This window comes from Meriones unguiculatus, chromosome 9 (assembly GCF_030254825.1).
Source record: "Meriones unguiculatus strain TT.TT164.6M chromosome 9, Bangor_MerUng_6.1, whole genome shotgun sequence".
NCBI classification, from domain to species: Eukaryota; Metazoa; Chordata; class Mammalia; order Rodentia; family Muridae; genus Meriones; species Meriones unguiculatus.
Genome location: NC_083357.1, coordinates 52,205,844 through 52,233,376, shown reverse-complemented (window position 1 = coordinate 52,233,376; position 27,533 = coordinate 52,205,844). Strand labels below are relative to the sequence as shown.

The 27,533-nt window shown below is 48.3% G+C and overlaps 1 protein-coding gene across 11 annotated transcripts in view; it reads right to left on the bottom strand.

Moving 5' to 3' along the window:
• Slc7a7 (solute carrier family 7 member 7) overlaps positions 1–26,294 on the bottom strand; it is a 49,976-nt gene extending 23,682 nt beyond the window's left edge. The window contains exons 1-5 of one of the 11 annotated variants that reach the window (XM_021639611.2): positions 26,151–26,288; positions 25,105–25,256; positions 22,486–22,606; positions 22,048–22,177; positions 16,958–17,533 (exon numbers count right to left, since the gene is read on the bottom strand). In XM_021639611.2, coding sequence (XP_021495286.1) covers positions 16,958–17,489 — 532 coding nt within the window. In that variant the 5' untranslated portion in view covers positions 17,490–17,533; positions 22,048–22,177; positions 22,486–22,606; positions 25,105–25,256; positions 26,151–26,288. Of the gene's footprint in view, positions 1–16,957; positions 17,534–17,744; positions 18,458–18,565; positions 19,231–21,367; positions 21,667–22,047; positions 22,178–22,343; positions 22,367–22,485; positions 22,664–25,104; positions 25,257–26,150 lie in introns of those variants that run through there. The other 10 variants (XM_060391217.1, XM_060391220.1, XM_060391215.1 and 7 more) reach the window with 10 other exon arrangements.
• Positions 26,295–27,533: the final 1,239 nt, after the last annotated feature.

Genomic DNA, 27,533 nt, shown 5'->3' with positions numbered 1-27,533 from the left:
TAAGCAAGATTGGGGTGGGGCAGAGGAGACTTGAGTCTTGGGGGGGGGCGTATATTAATCCAAACTAAGGATGTATAAAAACCTCTTATAGAAATCCACTATCTTTCAATCTAATCTAAAAATAGAATTTTGGGAGGCTGAGAAATGGCTCAGTGGTGAAGACAGCTTGCTACTCTCCCAGAAGACCAGAGTTCGATTTCTAACACCCACAAGGCAGCTCACAATCACCTGTAACCCTCGTTCCAGAGGATGTGACACCTTCTTCTGACCTCGTAGGCATTGCAGGCATGTTCTGCAGACATCCGTGCAGGCAAGACACCCATGCAACACAAAAATAAAAAATAAACAAGTCCAAAGGAAAAGGCTTCAATACAAACTTTTTAAAAGGAATTTGAACACAGTAACCCTGCAGGGGTGAACCCCAGAAGACATGGGTCATTTACAAAAAAAACAAAACAATTCAGTTCCAGGCAGGGGATACATCCTTATAAGTCACTGGTTAAGAGGCCTCAGAAGCCCCAAAACAACACAGGCCATTGATATTGCTCTTGGTCGCCCATCCGAACTAAATAAGACTCTATTACTGTAGATATCACACACACTGGTGACAGGACATAGAAATCTGCTGCAGGAAGTGACCTGAAAACTTCCCCCTGGGAATTAATACAGTGCTGGAAGGTGCTAAGCAGGCCGCTGGGAGAGAAAAGCCTCCAGTGTATTAGTGGTGAACCCTGAATACCGTAAAACCACCTGGTAGCAAAATGTACCCCCTCCCCAGTGCAACAGTGGCACAAAGGTTATAAAGGTAACTGACTGCTTTATGGTTGGCCCTGATGCCTGTTCCACAGGATGGAGCTCATGTCTGGTACTGTGAGCCTCGTCAAAAGCCCATGGTCCAGGTAGTCACAGGCCCTCTTGAGGAAGCGACTATTGTTGCCTTACTAAATGGTCGAAGTGTGGAAAAACAGGTGACTGCTGAGTGCTCATCTTTAAATGAGACAGCTGTCTCAACCCCTCTCCCCAAGGCTGAAGGAACATGAAGGAGGAGTGGGCCAGGAGGAACGGAAGAGTTGTAGGATGGAAGAGAATGCTGTGAACTGCTGTCTTCTGGATATGGCAGATTGGGGGGGGGGTGTTTGAAAGACACCCAGGTGAGAAGTGTAGGGTGTGGGTATGCATAGAGTATGGAATATAAAGGGTTGCCTGTGAGTTGTACCTTCCTGAGGGCTCAGAGCTGTCCGAAACAGGGGTCATATTTAACTGAACTAGAACATGGCCAAGGCCAGAGGCAGACATAAGCTCAGAAGCTCTTTCAGGGGTCTGGAGGGATGGCTCTTGTAGAGGACCTGGGTTCGATTCCCAGCACCTACATGGTGGCTCACAACTGCCTGTAGCTCAGTTTCCAGGGTATCTGAAGCCCGATTTTGATCTCTACAGGCACCAGGCACACATGTGGTACACATATATAAAAGCAAGAAAATACCTATACACATTAAAAAAAAAAAAAGAAGAAGAAGAAGAAAAAAGAAAATAAAAAAGCTATTTACAGTTGTCAATAAAGGCAGCAAATGACAAAGCCTGAACTAGGGAAATGGCACTTGGATGGACAGGAAATGGTAGATCTGAGAGCAGTTTAGAAATTATAATTTTGGTGCAACCAATGAAAGTTTTGTAGTTTTTAAAAAATAGAATATCTCTTACAAATTGTCCGACAATTTCACACATGTAAACAACATGTCTGCTGTTTGTTTATATTTTGGAGATGGGGGGCTCACTGTGTAGCCCTGGCTGGCCTGGAACCCTCCAAACTCTGCCTGCCTCTGTGTTTGGAGTGTTTGGATTACCTGTGCTGTTCTGGAGTGCTGAGCTACCACAACCAGCTTGTGCTTGATTTTTCATTTTATTTTTAGGGATGAGCACTGAGTAGCGTGTGCTTGGTGCCTGAGGAGGCCTTTGCATCCTCGGGAAATGGAGCTCCAGATGGTCGTGTGGGGCCATGGGGGTGCTGGGAACTGAACCTGAGTCTTCTGCAAAGGTGACGAGTGCTCTTAACCACTGAGCCTTCTTAACCCTTGTCAGTGTTTTAAAATAGAATGCCTTGTATCAATTCTTTGACAATTTCATATGTGTGAACAGTGCTTCTTGATCCCATCTAGCCTTAGCCCCCTTTCCCCTCCGGACACAACATCATGTCTTTTGTCTTTTTTGTCTTCACTTCACATCCTCCCCCCCTTTTTCTTCTCTCTCTATTTCGTAATCCGATGAGTGCAGTTAGTGCTGTTTATTGGAATGTTGATTGCTCCTGTCCAGGTCTTGTGCAGGTGACCACAGCTGTAGTGGGTTCATGAGAACAATCTGGAGGGTCTCACCCCCAACCCTGGAAAAAAGATTTAAGGAGTACCTAGAAGAAGAAAGGCCCCGATGTAGGTGCTGGAGAGTAACCAGCAGGCAAAGCGAAGTTCTTACCAGGCTGCTTGCCTTGCAGAGGAAAAGGCAGACAATAAACAAGTAAGCCATTGAGGCCTGGTGGCGATGAATGCCACAGAGGACAGTGAAACAAGGAGCTGGGGCGTGTGCTTGTCTGGCTTGGCTTCCAGCGCTGAGACAGACAAGGAAACAGAGAGAAAAGAGGGGCCCAGCAAGATGGCGAGGTCGGTAAAAGCACCTGCCACTGAGCTTAAGGATCTGGGTATGAGCCCCGGATTCCACATGATGGACCGAGAGAACTTTCTCCTGCACATTGTCTCTGGCCTCCATATATGTGCTGCGGCATATGTGTACACACGCACAACGTCAAGAAACGCACTATTTAATTTTTTTCAGGAGGGCCTGGAGGGATGGTGCAGGAGTTAGGCACACCTGCTGCTCTTGCTGACTGGCATTCAGTTCGCCCCACCCACACGGCAAGGGACAGCAGTCTGTAACTCAAGTCCTAAGAGGTGGGATGCTTCTTGGTATACCCTCTGTGTACTTGCACACGCCTGTCATTCACACACACACACACACACACACACACACACACTCAAAATTAAAAACATTTTGTAAACTGTTTTAAAGAAAGAAAGGGAAAAAACCAGGATGTGAAGCTGAGGAGGCTTACTCTTGTGTGGTTGGTTGGCTGGTTCTGGTGTTGAGGATCAAACCTGGGGCCTTACACACTCAGGAGATGCCCTGCCTCTGAGCTACACCTCAATCTTACCAGAAAGACCATTTGAAGGGTCTCCGGTGAGGTGGTATTTGTACAAAGAAGCGCGTGGAGTGGGTCTGTGGACATCTGGAGAAAGAGCCTGCCTGGCAGAAGGAACAAGCCAGACCCAAAGCAGAAGCAGAGAAGGCAGCGGTCAGCAGAAGCGGGATGAAGCACAGGGGACAGAGAAGAGAGGGCAGGGAGGCAGGCCATGGTAGAGGTGTTAACTGCTTCAGCCCAACTTTGACCCCTCTGCCTTTCAACACAGGTGCAGACACCACCCGCTGAGTCTCCATGTTTTGTAAAAGCCCACTACACTCAAGAAAAGGTTTCTTCCTTTCTTTGAAGTGGGCTTTGGGGGCGGGGGAGGGCTTCTCTGTGTAGCCCTCCATAGCCCTGGAACTCACAACGTAGACCACGCTGGTCTTGAACTCAGAGATCCACCCGCCTCTGCCTCTCAGCTGGGATTAAAGATCAGCTCAATAAAAGTCTTCTTCAGCTCAAAGTTTCATCCATTGTTCTGATTCTGTGTCCTGCAAGCAACTTCCTGATGAGCATTTTGTGCTCCTATAGTTTTTCACTCTGCTAAGGAAAGGGAAGCCTGGATAGTGACCATGTCCTGTGCATCTGGTCACTACCACTCGCTCACAACCACAATGCCCACCACTGTACACGAATGCCTGGCATGCCGATTTCCTTTTAAAGTGGGCATGACTCAGATTCCCGGAAAATGATGCAACTCTAGGTCACCGTGACCCAAGGAAGGCACTGCTTATAGAAATAAGGTAGGCTAGAAGATCGGGAAAAAGTTAAGGGTGCATGAGACAGGAAGGGCCCCCTCAATCCAGAGTCTAGTTGAAATCCCTCAGCATATGAAGGTCGAGAATTTTGACCCAACTGAGAAAATCTGCCACAAAGATTACCTAAAGGAAGCCCATTCCTTCCCCGTAGAAATAATTCAAATACTGTTAAAATAAAAATGGACCACGCTTATACGGCCTTTGAGTTTCACTTCATTCTCTCCCCAGATGCAAATCTGTAATCTTTTTGAAGATCTCATTAATAAGATTATTGACTTTATTTGTAATCAAAACACATTTTTTAACTCCCTTGTAAACCACAAACCACCCGATGAGCTCATTTACCCAAAAGGGGGGAGGGCGGAGTTCTTAGCAACCTTTAAACCACATAAATTATATAAATGGATATTGTTGCGAGCTCAAGAGAAAGTTTTCTAGAGACCCCCACAGCCACCTTTGGGTAAATAACTCCTTTTCCCAAGCACCTCTCCCTCTCCTTAATGGTCCTGCTCTAACCAATGTTGAAACCTTTTGTTTAGAAACTCCAACTTCGGGGAACTGGAAAGATAACTTTGCCATTAAGAGTGCTTGCTGTTCTTGCCAAGATCTGGGTTCAATTCCCAGCACCCACGTGGTGGCTCACAGCCATCTGTAACTCTACTTTCAAGTTATCCAATGCCCTCTTCTTGACTCTGTGGGTATCCTGCAAGCAAGTGGTATACTCTAGACAAATGCAGACAAATGCTCATACACATAAGATAAAAATAAATAAATTTTGGACTGAAGAGATGGCTCCGTGGCTAAGAGCACTTGCCACTCGATTATAAGACCCAGAGTTCAGGTTCCAGCACCTGTATCAGTTTGCTCACAGCACCTCAAGGATTCTGACACGCTCTTCTGACCTCTAATGGGTACCTGCACCTGCGTACATAGACCCACACATACGTATACACACAGACAGACACACACATAAAGAAAAGAAAAGAAAAGAAAGTTCAAGTTTCGTGCTGGGGAGAAGACTCAGGAGCTAAAGTATGTGCTGGCCTTGCAGGGACCCACGCGTTAGTCTAAACACCCATTTCTGGGGACACACAACCACCTATAACTCCATGAGGGTCCAGTGCCTCTGGCTTCTGCAGGTATCTGCACTCACATCACGTATACACGTATGTACACACATGTGTACATAATTAAAAATAAAGTGAATCTTTAAAAACACGATAATGAAGAGGCAGGTGTAGCGGTACATGTCTTTACTCCCAGAACTCATGCGGCTGAGGCAAGTGGATCTCTAAGACTTTGTCTGAGCATGGTCTACATTTAAAAAAAAAAATTATATGCCAAGCATGGTGCCATGTCTTTAATCTCGACATTTAGGATGCAGAGGCAGGGGGATCTCTGTGAGAGAGAGACCAGACTGGTCTACTTAGCAAGCTCCAGGCTAGCCTGTGCTATATAATGAGGCCCTGTCTGTACATACATACAAACATACACACACATATGTGTGTATGTTTGTATGTGTGTGTGTGTGTGTGTGTGTGTAGAGAGAGAGAGAAAAGAAGACAAAGAATTCCAACTTTGCTTCATGCTAGCCCATACTGAAATTATTTTCCACAGTGAAGCTGAGAACTCTGGCTCCACCTGAGTGGAACTCGAGAAGGAACTCCTCAGGCAGCTACAGCACAAAGCTGGGTCTCTTGCTCCTGATGTTGTTAGCAGAAGGACGGCAGGGCTCTGCAGAGGCTCAGAAGTCCTTATCTCATCACTCAGCCAACTTCCTTATTTCAAACGGTGGTTCCCCTCCCCATGCTGACCCATTCAACTTCAAGCCCCTAGCTGACTTCAGAGAGCTCCCACACCCCTGACATTACAGAGGTCCCAGTAATGCTTATCCAAGCCCTTATCTCTGTCCCTAAGGCCACTCCTTTTCACTGCTCTCCCTGGGGACTCCGGTTTCTGTTACTCTCCACCCTCCTTCTCAAATTTGTTGCAAAATGCTCTGCTCTCCATGTGGCCACCAGGGCTCTCCTGGCAACCAACTGTATTCACTTCAGCATCTCCTTCAACTTCACCTGCTCTCTGAAACCAACAGCTGCTTTAACTTCAAGATCAAGTCCAAATTTGGCATCACATAGGACCATCTTCAGCCTGTCCGTCTCCTCGCCCAGCCCACATTCCAGCCACATAACTACCTAGAATTCTGTGAACATTCCACAAGTTGCTGAGTCTCTGCAGCCCCACAAAGAGGGTTTTCTCTGAGAAGCATCCTGGAAATCAGCTGTGCATCTCCTCAGCTCAGACTCAGGTCTGAACTAAGCATGACCTGACTGTTCTCTGCAAAGTCCTCCTAAGCTTTCCTTCCACAAAAGGTTCTGCCAGGAACAGTAAAACCAGCAACCCGGGGACTGAGGCAGAAGGCCAGCCTGGGCTACATAGAGAAACCATTTCAAAGCAGAAAATTGAAGTTGTCCTATTGGCTTCTCTCATGCCTGCACCTCACTCACGTTATTTGATGGTGTGTCTGTCTCCCTCCTGCCCTATGAATTCTCGAATGGAAAGGGACCTCCATTCTTGATCTTTCCCAGCACCAAATAAAATATCTTGCACATAGTATGCCTACACCATGCTTCTGGAGAAGGGAACAGATGAGAGCTGTGTGTTAAGGCCTTTCTCTTGTTAAACATGAAGCTTTAGCTTGAGTCCTCACTTAGGCTGACTAGAATCTCAGCATCTGACCTGCACCGTGAGCATATGAAACACTGACTGAAGGACAGAAGCCATGAGCAACGTCACTAGATTCTTACCATCTTCCCAACCTCTCTCTCTCTCTCACTTTCTCTCTCACTCTCTCTGAAGTTACTAAGGACAGAACAAAGTGCAGATACTGCCGATATAGAGTCTCATGTACATGACCACTCCAGAGAAAGTCAAACTGCAGGAAGAGTAAGGACCTACAATTAGCCAACGAGATACTAACTGCCAGCATCATAATAGTCACCACTTTACACTTGAGTTCAGTGTATGGTTTTCACTGCGTTGTTCTTAGAAATGGGTTCTGTTTGTTTGTTTGTTTGTTTGTTTGTGAGGCAAGCTATCACTGTGTAGCTCCTTGGCTGGCCTAGAACTCACTATGTAGACCAGGCTGGCCTTGGACTCACAGAGAGCTCACCTCCGTCTGCCTCCAGAGGTTTGGGATTGAAGGCATGTACCACCACACCCTGCTAGTTTGGGGGGTTTTGTTGTTGTTTTTTGAGAAAGGCTAGGCTGGCCTTGAACTCATGATACATTCACTTTCACCTTCCAAGTGCTGGAACATGAGTCACATGCCCAGCTGATTCACCAACTCTCTGAAACACGTTATCCAAAACTCAGGGGCTCAAGTGCCTCCGCTTCCGGGGGTACCTGGATTCCCCGGCTCTCAATTCATTCTCGCATTATTCTGAACGCAAAGAGCCGCTGCTCCTTGCACCTAGAAGCACTCTACTGTGGAGCTCACTTCCAGGGTTGTCTTAAAAGTACGCTGCGGGAGCAGGGGGGTTTGCTCTGACAGTCAATTTAAAACAACTCCAAGGTCAAGGTCAGACCCACACACACCAGCTGCTCTAGGCAGCCATCCTGCCAAAACCACAGGCAAAAGAGGCTGTTGTCCGTCCCTACCCGCCACATCCCCCATGTTGTCCCCCAAACACACGTGTGTCGGGTCTTCCCCCTCCTCAACATGCAAGCAGGCTTTATCTGGCCCGAGTGGGCTTGGTGACTGCGCTTACTTTGGTCCACAGTGCCACCGAGGCAACAAAAAAAGCAATATGCTGACGGGCCCAGCACAAGGCTCGCCTCGCCTCAGCCCAGCGATTTGGAAGGGAAAGTTGAGGAACACAGCATCAGAGCTGAAACAAGAGGAAGCTCAGGAGATGAGAACAGGGCCTCACAGTGGACTGCGCAGGGGCAGTGCCCTGCTCCCGGCAGGGGCCACGAGCAGCAGAAGAGGTGATCAGCTTGCTGGCTTGCTACCGCTGAACCTGGGTCTCACACCTGAGACCCAGGCAGGAACCTCCTGCTGAGAACTCCGAGGCAGCAGATTGCTGTGACTTCACACTTTATCTCTTGCACCTGGAGTGTTTTGAACATAGTAGGTGCACAATAAACGGTTTTTTTGCACCACCCAGAATAAAAATATGTCCTGAACCCACACGCAGACCCCGTGACTTTTACTCACTGGGGAAGTCCACAGACTCTTCGTGACTGTGGCTACTTTGCATGTTTTCTTGAGCATGTGTGTGTGGGCGTTCAAGAGTTTGAGTACGTTTCTAGACTCAAATTAGAAACAGCAAATTAGAGGGGGCGTGACAAATGTAGGCAGGCATAAAGCCAGAATCAAGGATTGACAGGCAGCTGTCACAGGTGGCATAAATAGGCATCAGGAAAGAATAAGACCCAAAGGGCTCAAGTCAACAGTCTGCAGCCGCTGAAGAAGCAAACGTTCTTCCCAAGGGGCCTGAGGAGACCTCACAGCTACAGAAAAACCGAGATGTGCTTAGGGCCAGCCTTCACTGTTTAGCAAGACCCTGTCTGGAAAGGAAGAAAGAGAAAGGGGGAGAAAAAAAAAAAAAAAAAAAAAAAAAAAAAAAAAAACAGGCTCTGCAGTAATAACCCTGAGTCATCAAAAGAAATGTCAAATTACAAAGGCAAGCAAATGCACCACTGGTTTTACCGAGATGTCAGCAAAAGTGGTTAAAATAATAGAAGCCTGGCGCTTACATGATGCATTCACCTTAAAATACCGCCTAGAGAATGACCCTTCTCTACACAAGTTCCTTTAGACCACATTTGAGGAGCCCACGACTAGCACAACCGACTTTTACCACTGAAGGACCTACCAAATCACACTCAAAAGTGACACAAGAATTACAGGTCACATGAGGGACCTCCGGGGAAAGGCTTCCCCAAGAGTGCCTTCTGCCCTTCCTAACTACTGCCTCGCACGACAAACAACTCCAACACAGAGATCAGCGTCAGCCGCAAACATGTAAATCACACACACACACACACACACACACACACCACACACGCACAAAATAGTCAGCTGTTTACATAATTGTAAAGCAGGAGCATAGAAGACGCTGAGGAAAGGTGGAAATAAAGCAAAAGAAAACAGGAAACAAGGCTCACGGAGTCAGCCCGGGGAACAACTGCGCTGGTGTAAAATTCCTGCACACGCGCTGCAGAAACTGACAGAATGTCTCCACTTCACAGCTGGGGCATCAGGGTTATAGCCAAGGCCCTAGAGCAGCCAGGCTGGAGCAGCGGCTGCCCACCTCTCGGCACCTCCGCCATGACTCTCTTCATACAGAACTGAGAAGAAAAAGTCAAGATGGATGCAAACGGTAAGCCTACAGCTCCAGCCCATAGAAACACTCAGGCAAACTGCCACCAACAAAACTCACTCAGACTAAGATGAAGATATGAAACAATGTATCACACAATGGAAGCTAAAACTGAACTGAAGTAGTTGTACTTTTATAAAAAAAAAAAAAAAACACACTTCAGTTCTACACAGTATCTGGGCATGGTGATGCACATTGGTAATCCCAGCATTCCCGGAGGCAGGTGGATTTCAGTGAGTTTGAGGCCAGCCCGATCCACACAGAGTTCCAGGCTAGCCAGGACTACATAGTGAGACCCTATCTCAATAAACAAATAAACAAGTGTCCTACATAGAAGATGAGTGCAGTGAGGTACACCTGTATTCCCAGTGGAGGCAAGAGTGATCCCAAGAATTCAAGACCAGCCTGGGTAACATCAAAACTATAAAGGGTTAAAGAAAATCAAAGTCACAACCAATCCAACAAGGAGAAATGAGAGAAGCCAGAGATGACCCAGCAGGTAAGAAACCTGTTGCTCATGCAAAGGACCTGGGTTCCATTTCCAGCACCTATCTGGTGGTTCACAACTACCTGCAACTCTGGTTCTGGGAGATCCAAAGCCCTATTCTGGCTTTCTCAGGCACTGCACACACATGACACGTGCACACATGTAGGCAAAACACTCACATAACTTATAATTAATAAGTGAATAAATAAATAAATAAAATTGATCTTGCCAGGTGTTGGTGGTACATACCTTTAATCTCAGCACCTGAGAAGCACAAGCAAGCTGATCTCTGAGTACAAGGCCATCCTGGTCTACAGACCAAGTTCCAGGACAGCCAAGGCCATACAGAGAAACCCTACCCAAATGACCAAAAATAAATTAATACTTTGTTTTTTGTTTGTTTGGTTTTTGTTGTTGTTGTTTTGAGATAGGGATTCTTTCTCCTTGTTGCCTTGACTCTCCCAGACTCGCTTTAAAAACCAGGCTGGCCTCAAACTCACAGAGATCCGCCTGCCTCTGTCTCCCTGAGTGCTGGGATTACAGTTCTCTTTTTCCTTTAGAGACCAAGTCTCACTACATAACCCTGGCTAGCCTGGAACTTTCTATATTGATAAAGCTGGCCTTGAACTCACAGAGAGATCTGCTTCTGCCTTGGAACGTTGAGATTAAAGGCATGAGAACCACACCTGGCCTAGGAAATCTCTGAAAAGAAAGATGAGGAGGAGAAGCCACCTCTGACTTTTACAGTCTTTCCATCCCTTCTCCCACAAAAAATCCCTGAGCCTTCAGGAAGGGGGCACGATACAGTCATCCCATCTAGCAGCACTGAGACCTCCTCAGTCTCTTGTTCTCTGCACTTTGACCAGTTGTGGGTCTGTGTTCATTGCCATCTCCTGCAAGAAGCAGGAGGGCTGAAAAGAGATGCAGGGGTTTGAATGAGCACACCCCCACGGGCTCCTGTATTTGAATACTTGGTCTCCAGTTTGTTTAAACTGTTTAGGAAGGATTAGGAGGTGTGGCCTTGGTGGAGGAGGTACATTACTGGGAGCGGGCGTTGAGGCTTGGAACGACCTGCGCCATTTCAACTTAGCTCTTTCTCCCTCTCGCCTTTGGGTCAAGATGTGAGCTCTCGGCTGTTCCTGCCACTGTGCCTTTGCCCAGACATCATGGACTCCAGCTCTCTGAAACCGTAAATCCAATTAAATGCTTTCTTTAATAAGTTGCCTTGGGCACAGTGTTTTGCCAACAAAACAGAAAAGCAACTGATATAATGTGTTAATCTACATGGCTAGTAGTAAGTCATTAGGAGTCAGTTTAACGTTATGTCCATTTAGCAGAATAATAGCAGAAGGGTCACCACAGGGCCTATGACCTATCTAGGGTCACAGGTCATGGCCCTGATAACAGTGCCAGGAATGGGTTCCATCTCATGGGATAGGGCTTTTTTTTTTAATATGCATGAGTGTTCTGCCTACATGTATGTCGTTGTACATGTGTGCCTGATGCCCATGGAGGTCAGGAGAAGGCATCAGATTCCCTGGAACTGGAGTTACAGACTGCTGTTTGTTGAGCGCCATGTGGGTGCTAGCAGTCAAGCCCAGGACCACTGGAAGATCAGCAAGTACTCTGAACTAATGAGTCATCTCTCTAGCCCTGGAGGTCAGGCTAAAATCCAATCAGAGAGTAGCTAGTTATTCCTGTAACATTCAGGCCACTCTTGTACCCATGGGCACATCTTTTACCAGGCAGACTGTTGCTGTAGTTCTCAGGGTTCACAGATGAGTGAGACTAACCATTATTCTCCCCCACCAGTAGACTGCATAACACCTTCCAGCGCTCTAAAAGCTAGCCAGTAGAGATGAGGCTTCCAGGCCAGGCACAGCTTGACACTCATGCGGCTGTCTGGCTGTCCTCAGCAATGGTGTCTTACAATTCTGAAGGGAACTAATAACACTGGCAAAAGCCTGTAATGTCTGGAAATCAGTGTAGCTCACTGATCATCAAATCTAAAAGGTGTAACCCATTCCCGGCACTGGGCTTTTCATTTGTTAGCCTGTGGTATCTAACCAGGGCTAGACTAAACAAGAGAAAAGAGAATCCCAAATAAGTCAGATCAGAGATGAAAAGGAGACGTTACAAGTGAAGCACAGAGGATCATTACAGCTGAATATATGACAAAAATGGAAAACCTAGAAAACAATGGATAAATTTTTTTAACACATACAATCTACCAGTGGGGGGGGGGGGCCTGGAGCGATGGCTCAGAGGTTAAGAGCACTGTCTGCTCTTCCAGAGGTCCTGAGTTCAGTTCCCAGCACCCACATGGTACCTATAGCTCACAACTGCCTATAGCTCTAGTTCCAGGGGATCTGACACCCTCTTTTGGCCTCATCTGGCACCAGGCGCACACATAACGCACAGATACATAGGTGGGTAAGACAGTCATCCACATAAAATAAGAATAAATAAGGCTTTTTTAAAAAGGTGAATAGTTCCTGAGGAATGAAACCCAAGGTTGATCTCTGACCTCCAAGCTTCACACACACACACAAGAGCAAGAGAGAGGAAGAGCACTATTTAGGCCAGCCAGGACTGCATCGTGAGAGAGAGTCGGCTAGAACTGAACTGGAAACTTCCTCCCTGCTGCGCATAGCTTTCACAGTGCCATGTTGGTTACTAGGAAAAAAAAAAGCCATCAACAGGTCTTACCCGGCTGTGAACCATGCACGCTACAATACCCACGTCCCCTTTGGCACAACAGAAGATGTGACTGTTACGTGGTTAACCAACTGCTTTGCCAGCTCTGTAAGAGAGCATTCATGCCTGGTACTGTAGACCTTGTCTAAAGCCCATGGTTCAGGAGGTCATAGGCCCCAGGGGGAACCGACTACTGCTGTGTTGCTAAATGGATGTGGTAATCAATCTGCCTTCTGGATGTTAATATTTATATCCATAGATTCACGCTGCTCTCAAGCTTGGTCAGAGAAGCTTCTTTTGGTCCCAGCAATGATTAATGTAGAGACTCCCAGCTGGTCAACATCCTGAGGACAAGTGAGTGTTGACTGCTTAGCCCTAAACATCTATATTACCTGCTCCAAGGCTCAGGGAGCATCTCAAAGGAGAGGTAAAAAAAAAAAAAAAAAAAGCCGTAGGAGCTGGAGGATGAGGGGGAGGGCTGTGAAGCGCAGTCTCTGGATTTCACGTGTCATGGCACTCCTGACCTGCAGCTGTTGTTACCTGCCCCAGAACTGTTCAAGGTGGAGCCAGTCAGCACTGCAGGGGGGGGGGAGCTAAGGGAGGGGCCCTGGGAGGGACACAGCCCCTGAGGGACTAATGGGTGTTACAGGTTGCTGGAAGAGGAGGAATTCTTTTCTTCAGGGGCCAAACCACGGTTGCATTGCCCATGCTCCAGGAAATGACTCTCCGCCGATGCTCGTGTGAGCAAACCTTATTAAATTCAGCAGGTCACAAGTAAACAAACAAAAAAACTGCTGATATTGGGAGAGAGAAACTGGTGTTTCATTAGAGTGGGAGGGGGTGAGAGAGGATAACGGGGGAGTGAAAATGACCCAAATATGTTGTATACATGTACAAAATTATTTTTAAAAATAACATTTTTAAAGATACCTTTCCTCAAGCAGATGGTGAAGACCAACACCTGATTTGTCTTCCAACTCCTCCCACAAACTGTGACACAGGCACACCACAAGTGAAAGTATACGTACGTACACACACACAAACACACACACATACACCAAGGTAAATGAACATATTACAGGCCTTGCAGCCTTGCAGCCTAGGTCACGAAGCAAATTGCGGCCAGGTTCAACTACATAGTCAGACCTCATCTCAAAAAAATGAATGCCCTTGCACTCCTGATCTTCCTGTACCCCTCACCACCACCCAAGTGCTGGGATTACAGGCACACATACGCACGCCTGCTTGACTCTTACAGGGTACAGTTCAAGAAGGGTTGGCCGCAGAAATAAGGCAACTGAAGAAATGAGGACGCTAAGACACGGTAGAGGAAGTCAAGCTATCCCTGTTTGCCCATGACACTGCATTAAACACAGGAAAACTCAAGACTCCTGCCAAAAACTGTTAGAAGTGACAAATTCAGTTGGGTTGCAAAATAAAAGACCAGCATTTTAAAAACTAAGTAGCTCTTTTATACACCCATACTGAAATTGCTGGAAGACAAATCAAGGACCATTCCCATTCACAAACAGTGGCCAAAAATAAGGCCCCTGGAATACATGTAAAGAAGAAAATTAATGATTTTTACAGTGAAAATCGCAAAACAACAATTAAAGCTAAAGAGAACACACACACATGGGGGAATAAAAGGAGCCAAGGATGATGGCATATCCCTTTGATCCCTTGGTCCCAGCACTTAGGAGACAGAGGCAAAATGGATTTCTGTGCCTTTGGGACCAGCCTGGTCTACATAGAGTTCCAAGATGTACAATACTATAGAGAAAGAACTGTGTCAAAAAAGAAGAAAGGAGAAGGGGAAGATGATGAAGGAGGAGGAGGAGAAAAAAAGAAAGAGAAGGAGACAGAGAATTGACTGGAGAACAGTGCTGAAATATCTGCATTGCCCAGAGCAGCCTACAGTGCCAGTTCAGAAGACACATGAGATTCTTCACAGAAGGAAAAACAATCACAACCCAAAGGGAAGCGACTGCACAGGTAAGCATAAGGACTTGAGTTCAAATCCTCAGAGCCCACATGCGAGAATCTGAGCATGGTCCCACTGTCAGTGGCAGGCACAGAAGCATCGCTGGGCTTGCTGGCTGCTGGGCTTGCTGGCCGCCAGCTTCGACCCAGGTTCAGGAAGTCGCCTGTCTCCGTGGAGTAAGTTAGACAGCGAGAGGTCCAAACACCTGGCATCTCCCTCTGGGGTCTGCTTGTGCACGCACACACAAATTATCTTTTGTTTTTAAATCACAAATTTTATATTGGGGTGGGGAGGTGGGACTTAACAGCTACAGCAATCCTAAACATAAGTGAAACTTGGGGGACAGAAGCAGGTTTGAAGCCACCCGGTCAACCCAGCAAGTTCCAGGCCAGCCGAGGCTACACAGTAAGACCCTGTCTTAATTAAAAAACAAACAAACAAAGAAACAAAAACGGTAATAGAACAGTAATGAAAAAAGCAACAGGGAGGGTACCAGAACCTGGGAAGGGGAAAGGAGGTAGAGAAATGAAGACCGATAGAAGAGGGACAAATAACGTCTAAGATTATGAAGTGTAGTCAGACTGTGGTTGACAACAATTTACTGAATGCTTCAGAATAGCCGACAGAGTTTTGAACATTCCCAACACAAAGAAATGAGACACACTGATGAGATGACAGATATGGAAGTTGCCTGGCTGATAATTCATGCTGTACATATGGATTAAAATGCCACACCAGGGCTGGAGAGACGGCTCAGCCATTAAAGGCTAAGCTTACAACCAAAAATATGAAATGCCACCCTGTATCCCATAATACATACAGCTACTTCTTATCAATAAACATAATTAAAAGTTACTCACGGTGGCACACGCCTGTAACCCCAGAACTCAGGGAGGCAGAGACAGGAGGATGTCTGTGAGTTCAAGGCCGGCCTGGTCTACAAAATGAGTCCAGGACAGCCAAGGCTACACAGAGAAACCGTATCTTGAAAAACCAAAAAGAAAAAGAAAGAAAGAAAGAAAGAAAGAAAGAAAGAAAGAAAGAAAGAAAGAAAGAAAGAAAGAAAGAGAGAGAGAGAGAAAGGAAGAAAGGAAGGAAGGAAGGAAGGAAGGAAGGAAGGAAGGAAGGAAGGAAGGAAAAAGAAAGAATCACTCATGAACCAGGCACAGTGGTACATGTTTATAATCCTAGTACTTCAGAGGCCGAGTCATTAAAGATGCCAAGTTCAAGGCCATTTTGGATAACAGGGTGAGTTCCAGGTCAGTCTGTGCTGTACAACCCTGTCTCAGAAAAAAGAGGAGGAAAGAATGGGGGAATAGGGGACAGGAGAGGGAAGGCAGTGGGGGGAGTTGAGGAAAGGGGGGAGATGGGAGGGGACCAGAAGAGACAGGACACCACTGGACTCCAGAAAGTGAATAAAGGATCACTAATGAAATGCGCCATTACCATGATCACCTGTAAATCTAAGAAACTGGAACCAGTATCCAAGGCCATGAACAGGCCTGCAGCTAGGTAATCTGGTAAATGCTAAAATTTACAGCATTATAGGTAAAATGGTATCACTCTACTTCATTAGAAAGACAAACAGACCAAAACTATTCTTGAAGGAGAACAAGGAAAGGCATGCAATTGCTACAAGGCAACCAGTGCTAGGGAAAATGTGAGGTGAGCTCCTTTCTTCCTTTTTTGTGGGGAGGGGCTTGAGACAAGGTTTCTCTGTGTAGCCTTGGCTGTCCTGGAGCTCACTCTGTAGACCAGGCTGGACTGGAACTCACAGAGCTCCACCTGCCTCTGCCTCCCTGAGTGCTGGGATTACACGCATGCCCCACCAAGGCCGGACTCTTCCTTTATTTTTTAACACTCTATTAAATTGTTGCTTGTTTGTTTGAGACAGGGTTTCACTATGTAGACCAGGCTAGCCCCAGAAACCCACCTAGCTGCCTTGTGGAATTAAAGGTGTGCTCCATCACATCCAACCTGTTTGACTGCTTTTTGAGACAGGATCTCTTGTAGGCAAGGCTGGCCTCAAACTTGCTGAGGAAGAAATGACCTTAAACTCTTTACCTTCAAGAGGCCTCCATCTCCCAGATTCTGGGGTTGCAGGCACTAGCACATAGTTTATACAGTGCTGGGGATCAAAGAATTGCATCCTGCACGTTAGGCAAGCGCTCTAACCCGCTTCCTCAGCAACCCTTAAACTAAGCTAAACTGAATTTTCACACCAAAAGTTTTTTTTAGGGGTAGTACTGGCAGTTGATCCCGGAGCCTCAACTTGAGGGCTTTTTAAGCTATTGTCCCACAGTAAACATTAATTTTTACAATAATAATTAAAAAAAAAAAACCTGTCATAGGCATTCATTTCCCAACCCCTTCTCTGTGACTGGACTCACACCCCTGCTTCTGCCCATCTCTACTTACATATGCAGGCGGCGGCCAGAAGGCGGCCAGCAGCATAGGGGGCGCCACAGCTTGGGAAGAAAGGCTGTACCATGTAGTTGGCAAAGGTGATGGCGATGACGGCCTGGCTGGTGGGTTCAATGATGAGCAGAGAAGTCCAGAGGCGGATGAAGGCAAGAAAGCCCCCGAAGGCCTCCAGGATATAAGCGTAGCTGGCTCCCGATTTCTTAATGGTGGTACCCAGTTCAGCATAACAAAGGGCCCCAAAGACAGAGAAGATGCCCCCAACAGCCCAGATGACCAGTGAGAGGCCGAAAGAGGCGCTGTACATGAGTACACCCTTGGGGGAGACAAAGATGCCGGAGCCAATCATGTTCCCCACGATCAGGCACACGCCGTTAATCAGCGAGATCTCCTTCTTCAGCTGGACCTGCTCCGAGATCTCCTTCTTCAGCTGGCCCTGCTCGGACACTGGGCTGGCTCCATCGCCCAGAGCAGGGGCATCTGCCTCATGCTGGGCAGCCACTTCATACTTGGTGCTGCTGCTGACCATGGCGGAGAGGAGGAAGGCCTTCACCAGCTTGCTTGCATTGCCCTCTGAGGAAGAAAGGAGACCAGGCTGGTAACTGCAGTGTCTCTCCCTCCCACTCCATGGGATCTGACACACTCAGCACCCACCACTGCGGAGATCTTTCTTGCCTCTGACTTCCCAAAAACCTCTTCCCCCAAAGCTTGTCAAAATGACCCCAACTTGACTCTTCCCCCTGAAAAGCACCAGTCTTTCTCTTGTCCTTAGGATGTAGCATACCCTATTCTTCTGACAGCTAAAGCCGGAGCCGACTGTGACACAGGCTTGAGGCAGTTTGTGAAGCTCTCCATACAACCATCATGGTTTGAACCTCTTTTTCTGCCTCCCCACCCCCACTCCACAACCCTCCCAAAAAGTCTCTCTTCCCTCCGATTTCAGTTTCAAAAGTCACTGTGCTAAGATGTCTGCAGGAGGAACCAGCCCTGAAATCGACTAATTTGCTAGATCCTCTTTCTGCTGCTCTTTTTCCCCTAAGGAGTCTGTGTGCGAGCCTGACGCTTTCTGATGCTTTCAAAGTGCTCCTGCTAGGGATGTACAGCCACCTCCCTGCTCGGAAATATCCATTAACAAATGGTCAGCAGGCATCTTCCCTGCAGGCAGAGCCCAGGCGGCCCCACCCATCCTGAAAAAAAAGACAGGCAATTCTCTCTGTGCTGCTGGTCCTTTCCCAGATACCTGTCCCAGCCTCTAGCATCCCAAATCCCTCACATCTACACCAGCCAAAAACTAGGAATGAACTTTCAGCAGAGCGGCCCAAAGACACAGCAGAACCCAGAGATGGCTGGAGATAGTGGGCGGCGGCTGCCCACCCACCATAGAACTGCTGGAGACATACCAGAGCAAACCAAGGAAAGGAAAGAGCCGAAGCCAGGCAGCAGATGCCTAGAGATACAGAGCTCAAGACAGCTGCACAAAATAGGAAGGGCTTAACCAGACAAGTGGAGAAACTCCAGAGCAAGAGGCTCCGGAGCTCTAGGAAGTGACTGGACATGCAGAAGAGCAGAGAGAGTTCAGAAGGGGACACGGTGGGACACACTCACTCCCTGGCTCTGGATAGAAGCAGGTTCCCACAGCAATGGCCAGCAGCAGTTCAGAGACAAAGCGGTACACACACCCTCCAAGAACTGTGGTCTAGCTGCTCCTCCTTCTTCCAGCAGTAAAAGGGAAACACAGACAAATGCCTACCGGATTTAAGTCAGGTCAAGAAGGGAGGAGGAGGTGAGAGAGCTAGAAAAGGAAGGGGTGAGGAAAAGGGAGAGGAGTGTTAAGCAACCCTCTGGGTCCAAGGTTCACAGGCCTTTCACATCTGCGAAAGGGGCAGCTAGGAGCTCTTGGCTCAGCACTTTCTGTGATAAGAAGGTGCTCGCTCAGGAATCTCCTTTGTCAGCTCTGTCCCAGGACAGGAGGCCCCGAGGAAGGGACAGCCAACTGGGTGTGCTCTCTGCAACCCTGGAGCGTCTAGGGAGTTAGCAAGGACAAAGAGGTGGCAGAGACCTCTTCCCCACGGGTCCTCCACGTCCCACTCAAACCTCACGTCTCTCTCACCCCAAACAAGAAAGGCAGGAAGGTTGTAGAATGGGACACATTGTTCACATGCTGAGATTGGAGGAAGTAAGAGAGCCATTCAGACGACACCCTGCGTGGGCGTCCTAAAAGAGCTCTGTGCACTTCCCCATGCAAGAGAAGGTGGCTGCCTCTAAACTCAGGCCATCACCCCATGCTCTGAGCCTCAAGCTATTTCAAAAGAAATACAGCCCAGAAATGAGGTCAGACTTCTGGGTACAACGACATCCCACTCTTTCATCCTTAGGCAAACATACCAAGGACCTCTGGAACATCCAAAAATTCCTATGAATGCCCCAATACAAGCTTCCTTCGACTTCTTAAAAATACATGGAGGCCCGATGTGGTTGGCTCATATCTGTAATCCCACCACTCAGAAAGTTGGGACAGGAGGATTTACATGCATTTAAGGCCAGACTAGGCTACAAAGTGAGACCCCATGTCAACAAAATAAAAATAAAAATGTGGGCTGCCAAGATGAAGCCCATAATGGAAGGAAGAGAAATTTCCCTATTGTCCTCTGACCTTCACACACAATATAATATAATATAATATAATATAATATAATATAATATAATATAATATAACTTTAATCCCAGCACTTAGGAGGCAGAGGCAGGCAGATCTCTGAGCTCCTGGCCAACCTGCTCTACATAGTGAGTTCTAGGGCAGCCAGGGCTATGCAGAGAAACACTATCTCAAAATATTAAAAACTTAGCACACACACAAGTGTGGAAATAAGGCACAGAATAAACAGAAAAGTTCCACAATTTGAAAATCACAGTTTATTTTATTTTTATAATCTACTTTAAATCTGGTATCCTGAGCCCTTTTTGACAGTCTAGCTGTTCTGAGACCCAAGGGTTAGCTGTCTAACCCTTCTTCTACCTTCTACCTTTTGCCCCCTCTTTGGTTATTCTATGAAAATGTCCTGGGGTCAGTTAATCTCCCCAACCCACCTTCCCATTCAGGCTCTCTGGACTCCATAGCCCCTGTACATACACAGTACCCAGACACATGCAGGCAAAACACACACACATAAAAACAATTAAAAAAAATTAAAGATCACGTTTCTCACAAGACAGTTCTGCATACATCTGAACTCCAAGACACTGTCCTTTCCTCCCAGCTATCTCCTGAAACACAGGAGAGTTAGCATCGCTTGAGTTCATGTGCAGGCCAGACATGCTGCTCTGCAGTTCAGTGGGTTTTCTCACCACGACTGTATGCGGCCCCGTTAGGCAGGTACCACATGCTCTGCAGGGTGCCAAAGTAGAGGAGAGGCTGGCAACAAAGACCACAGAGCTATGCTGTCTCCTCAGCTTCCAGCCCTCTGCTCCTGCTGGTCACTGGTCGCCTGACCTTCCCTGTAGACAGGAAACCACTCCAGGTGGCTCTTTAATGACTTACCTGGAGGGGACTAAGATTAGATTGGAAAGAAGGCCTCTGCAGATAGCCGGGTGCTGGTGCACACCTGTGATCCCAGCACTCAGGGAGGCAGAGGCAGGTGGATCGCTGTGAGTTCAAGGCCAGCCTGGTCTACAAAGCGAGTCCAGGACAGCAAGGGCTACTCAGAGAAACCCTGTCTTAGAAAAATAAATAAATAAATAAACAAATAAATAAATAAATAAGCAAGCCTCTGCGGTCTTCAGGGACCAGCAGAGGTGAAGGCACACCACTGCCTTCAGGCTGCTGCCCACTTTCTCGTTTTGGTGAGGATGAGAGGTCTACCCAGAATGATGTCACTTCTGGGGTGCCCACTAGGAAAGACACAGAAACACACACCAGGACACGTGCCCTTTAAGGATCAAAAGCACTGGCAACACTGGAGTACAAATTCAAACGTGAATCCCAGAAAAGAAGAAAGGAGAAAAGGAAGTGGGGGGGGTGCACAAGGTTGAATTCATGGCTGGCAGTTTGTTTGTTTTTTTTTTTTCAAGGAATTGAGCCAGGATGGAATCCACACCCCAGCAAACAGCATGCCCTAGTGGTCTCGTCAGGAAGTGCTACAAATGGAATCTTCCCCAGCCTTGCTAGCCAGCCCTTTCTCTCCAACTAGGCACAAGAGGCTGCCATTCATGGAGACATCCCCTCTTTTCTCAACCATTGCCTAGCACCAAAGGCAAGAGGACACCACCTCTGGCAGCTCACATTTCTCCCCGAGACCCTGGCTCTCAGTGTACCGCGTCCACGGTTCAGAGAGCCTGGGAAAGCAGCATCCCCTGGGCACTCCTGAAGGCTGCGCAGAGGCCGCCATAGCCCTGGTCGTCTTTTCCTACCTTTTGGTGTGCTCATCTTTGGCTATTCTAGAAAAATACGCTCATCCTTCAGCCTACGGTAGTTTCCAAGCCAGGGTTTCCAGGGAGCAGGCAGCAGGGCCCCAGGCATGGAGTGCCTGACAGCGCAGCCCACCAGCGTGGAACTACCATGCTTCTGACGGCAACACCGAAATGCCCTCCCTCCCTCCAGGAGCCTGCACACAATTGAGTCTTGACTCCCCAGCCATGCGCGGTGAGCTACAGTGAGGACACGCTCTCTCCCCGGGAGACCCCGGGACTTCTCTTCTGCCCTCCAGCTGGTCTGTGTTGCCTCCCTTAACAACAGAAACAAAACAGATACATGTTGGTGTAGTTGGATCCCTCATCACCTCACCAGAGCTGCCCAGCAGCCCCTCCCTCTCCAGTGCTCCATTTGTTTTTCTATATTCCACTATAGCTAAGACCGTCCCTTTAAAAAAAAAAAAAAAGTGAATTTAAAAAAAGAAACTGTTTACTGCTCTGACCAGGGCTTCCATTAACTAAAAGCTCAAGTCATGGGAGCGAAGGTTCTACCTAGACAGAGCCAGGGCTAGGGGCCAAAAAATATGGTTTTTCGTCTCTCCTTGATCAAATTTTCAGGCACTCCATCCTCCTCCTGTGCTGCCCCACACATCCACTTTCCCTGCTTCCCCGCCTCTTACCTGTCTGGAGACCTTTGGGCAAGAGGAGGGGGAGTTATCAGCACACTGGGGTGAGGGGTGGTAGTTAAGAGAATCAGGGGTGTGACTTCAGCAGCTGTTGACTCTGACGAGCAGAAAAGGCAGAGGGTGACTAGGACCGAAATGGAAAACAGGAAAACACATGTGCGACTCTAGCCGGCAGTGGGGAGGGGCCAGAGGACGGGCGGGCTGGAGCCGAGACTGCCTGGTCAGACCGGGAAGACCTCGCAGCCTGCCAGCACCCAGCACCCCGGCTCTCTCCGGCTCCTCCTCCTTACCTCAGCCTGGAGTCTGCCTGGTTGCCCCAGCTTGCTGAGTATTTAAGCGTATCCTGCGCGATCTGAAGTGCCTCCTGATCCCCTCTGCCTCTCCCTCATGCTGCTCCTCAAAGCTCCCACCCTACCTCTAGGCTGTGCTTACCGAATTGGATCTCGTGAGCTCACCACTAGGCCTGTGAGATGGGCGGTCCTGCCTCAAGAGTTTGTGCCATTTCAGCCCCTCAAACAAACCAAGGAAGCCAATGCATACCACTGAAGGCCACCTGTGGGTACAGACAAGTATGTGCCCAGATGTCACAGGCTCAGCTCTCTATTTGGCTGAGTAGTTGTCAACAACGAGTCTGTAATGAGCCTGTAAGAGAGCAGAGCTGTCAGGAGCAAAGTTGAGAGACATTTTTGGTGACAGTGACTGGGCAACGCCCCTAAGACGTTGAGAGCTTGTAAGACGGCAGAGCTGTCAAGGATAGATAAGAAGATATTCCTAGTAATAGTAACTAAGAACACTCTTAAGGCAGTTGAAGTGTGTGTGTGCACGTGCATGTGAGAGAATGATAAGTTAAAGCTATGCCCTGGAAAATGTATAAAAACTGGAGCCAGAGCCCACTCGGGTGTGGCAGGCCAGACTCATTGGTGAGTACACCGAGAGACCGCCACTAACCAGCCAATTCCCAAACGGCTGCTTGAAAAGCCCAGACCACCTTAACAAACCAGTTCTGAAAGGACCACCTTATCAGACCAGCCATGGAAGGCGGCTCCCGAGCAACCGCAGCTTCCTTTGCATCTGAGGCCTGGCCGGAGCAGAGAAGCTCCGAGACCTATCAAGTCAACAGAAGATGCATCTGAGGTCCGGCTGGAACTGAGAAGTTCCGGGACCTAGAAGACAGCCGAAGCCAGGGGCAAAGTGTCTGAGCCTGTACCTGTGGCCAGATTGTATTCCCCATAGGATGTATAATGAGCTAGGCAACTTTTAGATATTTGTGTGATTTGTGTGATTAAAGCAGCATTCAAAAATCATTCTGGCGTTGGCTTTTATCAATACCTTGCCGCCCTTTGTGGTGTCTCGGTTAAAGTCCTCCGGCATAATTAAGCGCTCGTGACAAGAGTCTGAGTTGCTATGTAAAAACCAAGCAGGCTGGTGCCACCCAGGGCACATTCCTAAGTTGGCAGCCTTTCAAACCACTGTTATTTAAATATCTGTGACCCTGGACTAAAAGCAGGAGAGGGCTGGGGTGTTTCTGCAGGTAGAAGTGCTTGCCTTCAAAACCTGGCCAGCTGATCTAAGCCCGGGAACCCACGGGGGAAGGGGAGGTTGTCCTCTGGCCAGGGCTTTACCCCTTCCGTGCCACCACTCTGGAAGCAGAGGCAGGCAGATCTCTGGGAGTTCCTGAGAGTTTGAACCCAGACTGGTTTACAGAGTGAGTTCCAGGACAGAACAGACAGGGAATACATAGAAAGACCTCGTCTCAGAAAAAAAAAAAAAAAAAGCGAAGCTGTCCTCTGGCCTCCACACATGCACTATGGTGTGTGAACACCCGTACACACATACATGCACACACATGTACACACACTAATAAGGAATGTTTAAAAATGATATGAGTCCCTTTATATTCAGAATTAGAGATGTCATCTTCAGAAGGTACTTCCCGGTAGGCATATTAAACCACTGAAAATGCTGACAGTATAAATCTCTGTCCAGGGGGGTGGCACTTCACAGCACAAGGGGTATTTGCACCAGCCAAGTGCGACTGTGGCCTTCAGGCGGCCATCAGTTTGCTGGCTTCCAGTCCACACCCTGCAGCTTGCACCTGTGTTCTGCACATTACTCCAGGCAAGGTCCAGGTAAGGACTCAGGAGCTCTGACGGGGACTACAGGGGCGGCACGCACTGCTGCAGTTCCTAACCTCCTTTCACGTCAGGGCAATCTGACACCCTCTTCTGGCCTCTACAGGCACCTGCATTTGACTGCAGTGCTCCCACACAACACGTATACACACATAAAAGTAAGGAAATAAATGTTAAAGAGAATCCGGACTGCATCACCGGATGGGAGCCAAGTTACATGTTACCAAAAGGCAGAGATAATCGGAATTCACTGGCACCAAGTCAGAACTATTCCAAGGAAAATGTGACGGCCTTTTGATCCAGGCTGCTTCCCGGCTGACCTGCCCTTTAATCTCACTCTGGGGACGAGTCTGAGTTGTCAGCGAGGGACGTTCATGGGAAGAGAGACAGAGTTGTGCCTACTTTCCCTCATGGAAGAAAGAAGAATGGCCTCTCTGCTGGGACCACACAACAACCTCACTCCCACCACAGAGCTTTCGCACTGTCTGAGTGCTCTCCCTGCTGGGAGCATTCTTCTCTGGGACATCTTTCATTCCTGGTTTTATTTGCTGGCCATTACCTCAGCTGATAGAAAATAAGCATCATAAAAGCTGTTTGCACTGTTGTACCGTGAGGAGGCAGTGGGGGAAACCTCACACAATCCGCCAGTGGATGTTTGCTGGATAAATGAGTCAGAAAATGAACAATACTGTTTCCCTAGGACGGCCCAGCTGGCTGGGCTCCTGGGGTGGGGGGAGAGTCCTTGAATTAGCCCTTCAGGCCACCTCAGGTCACTCCTCTAGGTCACTTAGAACAAGGAAAATTGGAACATAGTTTTCCATGTTAATGAGTTTAAGGGAAAGAGTGTAGTTTTCTTTTTCATAGACAAGCCTAAAACAGTTTGAAGTGAACTTTTAGGGCTTGGTGGCAGAGCACTTACCTAGCAAGCACAAGACCCTGGGCTCCATCTCTAATGGTTGGTGTGGGTGGAAGTACAAGAATTTCAGGGCTAGGCATGGTAGTTCATGTGGAGCCAGGAGGATCTGGAGTTCAAGGCCAGCCTCAACACGTAGAGTCTCAGGCTAGCCTAGACTGCAAACAAAACAAAAAATAAATAAATAAATGACCTGTTTCCAGAAAAAGAAAATAAAGGGAAAAGGAAAGGAGGGTAGAGGAGGGAAGGACTGGAGAGATGGTTCCCTGAGTGAGATTAGCTAAGTAGGTAAGATCAATGGTGGCCCAGGTAGGCAGGACCTGAGTTCACCCTCAAAAAAAGGGTGGAGGCAGATTGCTGAGTCTTGCGGGCTGCCAGCCTAGCTCCAGATTGGGTGAGATTCATTGTCTCAAGGGGATACACAGTGATCGAGTGCAGACCCTGCATCCTGACTCAGGTGTGCAAAGGCACAAGCACCCCAACACACACACCACACACACACACACACACACACACACACACACCACCACACCACTCAGCATGCATGTACACCAGCAATGAAACTGGAATTTTGTCTAGCTAGTGGAAACACTAAAACATTCTTTCCTGGGGACTCGATCGAGAAGTGGCCCATCCCCCTCCACCAGCCGGCTCACCTTTGCCTCTCTCCCACGCTCCCTCCCAAACACTCTCGTTTCACTGGGGGCCCCGCCGGCACCTCCCTTTGGTTGGGTCTTCCTCTTGGTCTGCAGCGCTAAAATCTAGGCCGCTCGAGACCAGACCTAGACACAATCGCCCTCGATGCCCTGGAATGGGCAGGAGCCAACCGCGGTTCTGCCGGAGGAGAGGTGGGGTGGAGACCAGGACCCACCCCCACCCCCACCCCCACCCCCAGCCTGCCCGCAGTCCTTTCCCGTTTATCGAAGAGGCTCTGTGGAATAAGGAATTGTGGTGAAAGAGAGCGAAGGAGGCAGAGGCCTTGCAAGCCGTCCCTCAGCCCGGCCCCCCGCCTGCACTAGGAGTCCCCAGGGAATGAAAACGACCGCGGATACCCTTAGAGACTTGTCCTCTGCCCCGGGCACACTCAGCTTCCTCTTCCCTCCCTCCCAATCCAGCCTGAGCTGTCAGACAGTGGTCTGACCAAAAACCCCAACCCTAGACAGTCCCTGCCTCCAACCGAGGAGCTGGCTAAAGCTCGGGAGGAACCTTGGCCGGGAAGCCCCGGGGACAGCGGGGGACAGGGGCGGGGCCTGCTTGCAGCCAAGGGGAGGGGTCTCCCGGACTTTATCTCTGCCTGCCTGTGTTCAGACTCCCCGCCCCCTCGGGGGCACTGTTGCATCAGCTTCTAGGTCCTAAATTAAAGAAAGTGGCTACGGTGTCCCGAGTAGTCACCAGGAGGCAGCACTTAACCAAAAATAGCGGCCTCAAGGGAGCCGCGAAGGCTGACCTTCTCTGGGCACCTTTCACCAGACGGAGGCAGACAGACGTCTACAAGTGGCACACGCTTCTAATTCCAGCACTCGGGAGGTGAAGGTGCATCCGAAGGTCAGTCATCCTTGGCTACACAGCATGTTGAAGGCCCTCCATTCTCAAGAGATAAAAAGAACGAGAAAAAAAAAAAAGGCCATAGATACACCTTGCGTGTATGTGTGTGTGCTGTTTCTGCTGTTCTTGTGTAAATGCAGGTGCACGCTTACCACATTGAGTGTGGAGATCAGAAACTTTCAGCAGGCTCAGGGGACTGAACTCAGGTTTGTCAGGTTTTCTCAGCGAGCGCTTTTACCTCCTAAACCATCTCACTGGTGTTGGGACCAATTAATGAATGATGAGGCTCACAACAGATCGTCTATGAAAGAGGTTTATTAGGTGGCTATGAAGAGAGGGACAGAAGGGAGAGCAGGACATGATGGGGAGGAAGGGGGGAGGGCCGATAGAAAAAGAGGCCAGGAGCAAGAGGGAGACCACGTGTTGGTTTGTCCCTTTAAGGGGCAAGGTAATCACGCCTTCTAGGTGTGGCCACCTGGCCAGCGACACATGGTGACATCATAAGTTGCTAGACAACCCAGAAGCAGGTTTTGTTCCAAAAGCCTAACAACTGGTCCCCATAATTTTATTTTTTAAAGAACCTGGAGCAGGGTAGATGAGGGAGGCCTGTAATCCCAGTACTTGTGAGGCTGAGGCAGGAGGATTCTGGAGACCAGCCCGAACTACTTTGTAAGCCCCTGGATCAATAAATAGACTACGAAAGAATGTAGGAATGCTTTGTGTGGCTTACTGCTAAATAGAGGATTATAAATCACATTTCTTGCATAATCCACCCTTGGTTTTTTGGGATAAGGGGTGGGGTCTCACTTTGTAAGTCCTCATTGGCCTAGAACTCATTATGTAGACCAGGCTGACCTCAAAGTAACAATGATCTACTTGTCTTGTTTCCT